The sequence below is a fragment of the Channa argus genome, chromosome 9 (genome assembly GCF_033026475.1).
Source record: "Channa argus isolate prfri chromosome 9, Channa argus male v1.0, whole genome shotgun sequence".
Taxonomy (NCBI): domain Eukaryota; kingdom Metazoa; phylum Chordata; class Actinopteri; order Anabantiformes; family Channidae; genus Channa; species Channa argus.
In genome coordinates, this window is record NC_090205.1 from 612,501 (window position 1) to 619,664 (window position 7,164).

Genomic DNA, 7,164 nt, shown 5'->3' on the forward strand with positions numbered 1-7,164 from the left:
AAACCGGTGTTCTCTCTAAAGACACTCAGATCTTACCCAAGGAACACTGAATTCTCATTAAGGATCAAGGATCTGCTAAGGCAGTGGTTCTCAATCCTGGACCACATGCGCTGCTTGTTTTCCACCTATCCACTGTTGATTTTCTGCATCGGATTTTTTCATTGAATCAGAATCTATAAAATACACAACACAAGAAAATTCTTTAAAGCTGCTGAATGTCCTACAGGAACTGTTCTAAAGGACTGCTAACAATTTCTATTGGTCCTTTTCGCTTTTCACTGTCCTTTTTAAAGGACAATGGGTCAGCAGCAATTATCGCTTCCTCCTAGTTAACTGAAGATCACTGGCTTTCATTTTGTCTCTTCAGGGGCCGCCACAGAGGAACATGTTTTGCATGTTGATTTGGCATTTGGAGTTTTTAGACCAAATGCCCTTCCTGCCTTAACCATCCCATTTTGTTTGGGCTCAGAACCAGCACCAGGGTGGCCCTTGGTGGCTGGGTGGTGCCACACCTGGTGGGGAGGGATTCAAACCAGTGACCTTCGGCATCCCAACCCAATGCTTTACCACTGAACCACCAGGCACCGCATTTCCTCTTAGTTAACTGAATCACCTATATGATCTTTATTACCCAAAGACTTCCAAAACTTCTACAACCTATTTAATGTGTTATTGTGATGTGGTTACTCAATAAAGAACCCTGTCCCCTGTTTGTGTGTTTCAGGGGTCCTCAGGACACATGTTTCGAAGGTGGAGTGTTCCCAGCTGTCCTCAGTTTTCCTTCTGATTATCCTCTCAGTCCTCCAAAGATGAGATTCACCTGTGACATGTTTCACCCCAACAGTAAGCATTTGGGGTTCTGTTCTATCTCTAGTTTTTGATCATTTGTGCTTTTAGGTTTTTCCCTAAAGCACCAAAGAATTTTCCTTTTCTGTCTTAAATTAATGGGTTGCAATAGTTCAATTCAATTCAATTCAACTTTATTTATATAGCGCCAATTCACAACAAAGTCATCTCAGGGCACTTTACAGAATAAAGTCAAGATTATAAAGATATATAAAGAGAACCCAACAATTCCCCCTGGAGCAAGCCATAGGCAACAGTGGAGAGGAAAAACTCCCTTTAACGGAAGAAACCTCCAGCAGAACCAGGCTCAGGGTGGACGGCCATCTGCCTCGACCGGTTGGGATGAGTGGAAAGGGGAGAGAGAAAAGAACAGAGCAACAAAAGCAACAACAAAACATCGGGCAGATTGGTAGGATCAGTAGCTTCACGCTGGAAGACACACAGCTTCAAAGCCGGGGGACACCTGCAGAAAGGGACAGAGAGAGGGGGACAGAGGAGGACAAAGACAACTACGGGAGAGAACACACAGAGTTAATGACATACAGTGGTGACAATTGCTGGATGAGAGGAGAGGAGAGATGGTCAAGAGGAGGAAAGGAGCTCAGTGCATTGGGGGTTGGTCCCCCAGCAGTCTAAGCCTATGGCAGCATAACTATAACTAACTATATGCTTTATTAAAAAGGAAGGTTTTAAGCCTAGACTTAAAAGTAGAGAGGGTGTCTGCTTCCCAAATCTGAACTGGGAGCTGGTTCCACAAGAGAGGAGCTTGATAGCTAAAGGCTCTACCTCCCATTCTACTTTTGGAAATTCTGGGAACCACAAGTAGGCCTGCATTCTGAGAGCGAAGTGGTCTACTGGGATGATATGGTGCTATGAGGTCTTCTAAATATGATGGAGCCTGACCATTCAGAGCTTTATATGTAAGAAGCAGGGTTTTAAATTCTATTCTACATTTAATGGGAAGCCAATGGAGAGAAGCTAGTGAAGGTGAAATATGATCTCTCTTGCTAGTTCCAGTCAGCACTCTTGCTGCAGCATTTTGGATTAATTGCACGCTCTTTAGGGAGTTACTGGGGCATCCTGAAAGTAGGGAATTACAGTAGTCCAACCTAGAGGTAACAAATGCATGGACCAGTTTTTCGGCATCACTTTGAGACAGGATGCTCCTAATTTTGGCAATGTTCCGTAGGTGAAAGAAGGCTGTTCTAGAGATTTGTTTTATATGTGAGTTAAAGGATAGATCCTGATCAAAAATAACTCCAAGGTTCCTTGCAGTAGTACTGGAGGCCAGACTTATGCAATCTAGTGTAACAATATGGTTGGACATCATATCTCTGAGATTTTTGGGCCCAAATACTATGACTTCAGTTTTGTCTGAGTTTAAAAGTAAAAAATTGTGGGACATCCAGGCCTTTATGTCTTGTAGGCATGCTTGAAGCTTTATTAACTGATTATTTTCATCTGGTTCCATAGATAAATATAGCTGGGTATCATCAGCATAACAGTGGAAATTTATGGAGTGTTTTCTAATAATGTTGCCTAAAGGAGACATATATAAAGTAAAAAGTATTGGTCCTAACACAGAGCCTTGTGGAACTCCATAGCTAACCTTTGTGTGCATGGAGGATTCATCATTAACACGAACAAATTGAAATCTATCAGATAGATAAGATTTAAACCAACCTAGTGCAGTTCCTGTAATTCCAATTTCATGTTCCAGTCTCTGTAATAAAATGTTATGATCAATGGTATCAAATGCAGCACTAAGATCTAACAGAACAAGTATAGAGATGAGTCCAGTATCTGAGGCCATGAGAAGATCGATGGTGACTTTTACCAGTGCTGTTTCTGTACTATGATGAACTCTAAATCCTGACTGAAAGTCTTCATACAAATTATTCCTATGAAGGTGATCACATAATTGTTTTGCGACTACTTTTTCAATTATTTTAGAAATAAAGGGGAGATTAGATATTGGTCTGTAATTGGCTAAAACACCTGGGTCAAGACAGGGTTTTTTAAGTAATGGTTTAATTACAGCTACCTTATAGGCCTGTGGTACATAGCCTGTTTCTAAAGATAGATTTATGATATCTAATATGAATGTATCTATTAAGGGTAAAGCTTCCTTGAGCAGCTTAGTTGGAATAGGGTCTAGCAGACAGGTTGTTGGTTTAGATGAGGTAATAATTGAAGTTAGCTCAGAGATCTATGGGTAAAAAGCAGTCTAACAGGGAGTGGGGCCTTATCGATGACTCTAGCACTGTTGAACATGAAGATCTATCTATAATTTTTAGGGGGAGGATCTGGTGAATTCGTTCTCTAATAGCTACAATTTTATTCATAAAGAAGCTCATGAAGTCATTGCTGCTCAAAGTTAAGGGAATAGTAGGCTCAACAGAACTATGGCTCTTAGTCAGCCTGGCTACAGTGCTGAACAGAAACCGGGGGTTGTTCTTGTTTTCTTCTATTAATGATGAATAATATGCTGTTCTGGCAACACTGAGAGCTTTTTTGTACATTTTTAAACTATTTTTCCAGGCTAAATGAGATTCTTCTAACTTTCTGGAACGCCACTTCCTTTCTAACTTTCGTGTTTCCTGTTTTAAGTTGCGTGTTTGTAAACTATACCATGGAGATCACCTCTGCTGGGTTACTGCCTTTTTTTTGAGGGGCAACACTATCGAGTATTGTTCGTAGTGAGGCTGCAGTTCAGTGAAGCTTTAGTTCAGTGTGATATTAGAGGTTTATGTGGAGTAAACATTGTAGGCGTTTTTGCTCATATTTGTTGGAGGTTGGTTTAGTAAACTTTAATTTGTGTGTTGCTTTTGAGACCTGATATTTAAAAAAAAAAAACACCCCAAACTAGTCATGTAGGTAACACGAGGCAGTTTGCTGAAACCAACACAAACTTGGCTAAAACCATCTAACTCGTCACAACATGCTGCTCTTAGCTTTTTGTTAGTGTGCTGTCATTAGCCCCTTGATTAGTGGACTACAGGTTAAGCAATGAAGTCAGGGAGACTGTCTGAGCACACATTGTGCTGATTAGAGGACGGAAAACTCACTATGACCCATCATCATCAGCACCATCACCAAACACCACCAGCATGGCCCTGAGCAAAACTTCCTGCTGTAACTGTATCGTCTGATCCTCCATCAACAAACTGCCCCAGATAAAGATGAAACACACATGGAAAAGTCTGAGCTGAGCTGCAGGGTGTCTGACAGCAAGTCCAAGGACAAAAACAGGACAGGACAGTCCTGGTCTCCAGAGACAAAAAAAATAACTCAAGGGTCTCATAACCGATTCTCAAAACTTTAATCACACTTTTTTTATAAATGTATTTTATTTATTAATTTTATTTTTATTAATCACAGTTTTTTATTCATATAAAAGTTTCTTGTTGATAGAATGTGTCCTTAAAGAGCAACTCTTTTGTCAGTTCCATTTATGACAAAAGTTTTAGCTGTCCCAATTCTCAAAGGCTGCATTAAGTTTTCAGTTAATTGGATGTGTCTTAACTTCAAAAACACAGACCTAACAACAGCATTTTAAGAAGCAGCATTTAAGACTTTTATGATTGGGGACTCCAGAGGGTTTTAGAGGCTGCGGAGAAGTCAGAACATAGTAATGCTAATGACCTCCTCCTCCAGTCTATCCGGATGGTCGGGTGTGTATCTCCATCCTCCATGCCCCTGGCGATGATCCGATGGGATATGAGAGCAGTGCAGAAAGGTGGAGTCCAGTCCAGAGTGTGGAGAAGATCCTGCTGTCAGTGGTCAGCATGTTGGCAGGTACATGTTGGCAGGTACATTATCACAACGACAAAGCTGTGAGAAATATAATATTTCAACATGTCCCCTGTCCTTTTTTCCTTCCCTCCTCTTCTTGTCTCTTCTTATCTCCTCTACCCTGGCCCCTGGCCTGCTCTCCTTGTCTCCTCTCCTCTCAGAGCCTAACGATGAAAGTGGAGCAAATGTTGACGCCTCTAAAATGTGGCGGGAGGACCGGGACCAATTTTACAAACTCGCCCAGAAGATCGTACGCAAGTCCCTGGGCCTTTAGAGATGAGCTCATCGTTCTGTGTTGATGATGCCGTCATCTTGCATCCAGCACTCTCTCTCTGTGTGTTGTTACTTCAGAAACACTCTGGTATTTTTCTCAAATAACTAACTCACAACGTGGATTCCTACGCTCTGTACACCCCTCAGCATCCTCGTCACTATGGAAATGAGACACACACACACACACACACACACACACACAGACAGAGTGCTGCCGAGACAAATAAACTGATGGATGGACAGCTGGCAGAATCCAGATGTTTCATAGCTTCCACACAGATTTAGTAAAACTCATTAGAAGACGAGGAGAGGCAGTCTGTGGATGTCATGTGATCTTCACCCGTATCAACCATTTTACAGTGAGAGCGGACAGAATTTAAAGGAAGACGACTGCACACTTTTTTCTTAATTCAAGCAACATCATATTGAATGGAAACCTAGACTTTTAGCTTGATTAAAAAATACATTTTATATACATTTTCAAACAAGATATGAGGAACCTTACTGGATAATCACATCGTTTAAGTAATGAAATCAACATGGGGTGTATCCTCAGTTCATTAAAGCCCCAATGTGCGTCTTAAGTTAGCATCAACATGTTTATGGTGTTCTGCCCAGTCGTCCCTCTCCCGGGTGTGAAACAGCTTTTCTTCACTTGTTACTCTCCAACGCGCTTTGCTCAGATCTTTCAATAGTCATAATTATCAAACTACAATAAATAAGCTGATAAACTAATCAAGCGGAAATTGTTGCTTTTGTCTGATTGGACAGAAGGGCGAAGCTTTTAGAAGCAAATATCTCTGCGCCCCTGCCAGGAATGTTCAATGAGTGTCTGTTACCAGAGGCTTTCACTAGTCCTCTCCAAAACATAGGTAATCCAGAATAATACATTCGCATCAGAATATTGGAGCATATTTCTATTAAAATGTATGCATGAAGAATGGTGAATACTGTCAGGATGTGATTGTCCAATATGTTTCTCAGAATGTAAACACAGTTTGTTATTCTAGCTCAATCCCTGATGCAGCTGAAACCTTGGGCTTAGATTTAACATGACTGCTGGATACAGAACAGAATAAAACTGTTGGACCGACCTCGTTCAGCCGGTTGCACCCCTAATCAGCAGCCATCAGGCAACAGTTCCAGGTCCACGTTTAGCTCCAGCCTCCCTGATTTCAGATGCTGTTACCGGACTGACGTTTTGAAGCTGGAGTGTAGTGGTAGATGCTTAGTGATAAGGAAAAACATCTTCTCATTCAAATGTCATAAGAATAAGAGGACTTTAATTTGTCCTATAATTTTTAGTCATTACAATACTATAGCTAAAGATGATTTTAACAGTTGAATATTCTTAATTATTTCCTTTCATTTAATTGCTAAATAAGGTGTTCGACAATAGTCCCAAAGTCAAAGTAATTTTACATTTTTAGTTTGTGACAAAGCAAAGGAGAGAAATTGTCAATGTGCACATGTGCAGGATTTTGTTTGGCTCAGTAGCAAACAATCAGCAGCTCATTCATTCTTTTAACTAATAAATAATTGAATCATCTTGTAATTCTGAGGGGTGGAGTCATGCTTCACTTAGTGTAATGTCTTGTCATGAATCTGCTGCTGTTGGTCTGAAATGAACCTACTGATGAACCACAGCTTGTTCAGGTCACTTTTATGCACTTTATCTCTTCTCAGAGGACGATTATCTCTGTCTGAGGAGGCTTCACCACTTTCAGACCCGAGCAACTTTGCTTGAGCTCACACTGCTTGTAGGTTTGCTTGTTACTGTTTAGTTTGGATGAGCTTATGTGTTTTCTGTTAAAGATGATTGGGAAATGGAGAGTTTGGGTGTGAAATGTTTAAGTCTGGTGATTGTGTGGGAAACATGATGTGGGAATTTGTCTGAAGGTGAAAACTCAAATACAGTTTGATGCCAACATGGGTAAATTTGTTCTGAAGTATAAAAAAATTTAACCTGTACAGCAAGTGGATATTAAAATGAGCATTAGTCAGATTTTCAATGAGAATGTTTTAGAATATTATTATTGTTTAAATGTTATCTAATACCCCTTTTCCAAACATTTGGGACGCTGTGTGAAATGCAAATAAAGGGAATGCAGTGATTTGTAAATCATTTGAAATATTTTCAAATTGTAAACTCTACAAACACAACATGACACTTAGAATATGCTCATTTTAATCTGGGACAGGGACGTGTGTTCTTGTCGGTCTGTGAGGTTTGGTCTGCTCCTGGGTCGC

At 40.5% G+C, this 7,164-nt stretch overlaps 1 protein-coding gene across 1 annotated transcript in view; it reads left to right on the forward strand.

The window, feature by feature from the left end:
• The window catches only part of ube2g2 (ubiquitin-conjugating enzyme E2G 2 (UBC7 homolog, yeast)), an 11,180-nt gene extending 4,144 nt beyond the window's left edge, over positions 1–7,036 (forward strand). Inside the window, exons 4-6 of the mRNA XM_067516018.1 lie at positions 725–843; positions 4,504–4,644; positions 4,803–7,036. Coding sequence (XP_067372119.1) covers positions 725–843; positions 4,504–4,644; positions 4,803–4,915 — 373 coding nt within the window. The 3' untranslated portion in view covers positions 4,916–7,036. The remainder of the gene's footprint in view (positions 1–724; positions 844–4,503; positions 4,645–4,802) is intronic.
• Positions 7,037–7,164: the final 128 nt, after the last annotated feature.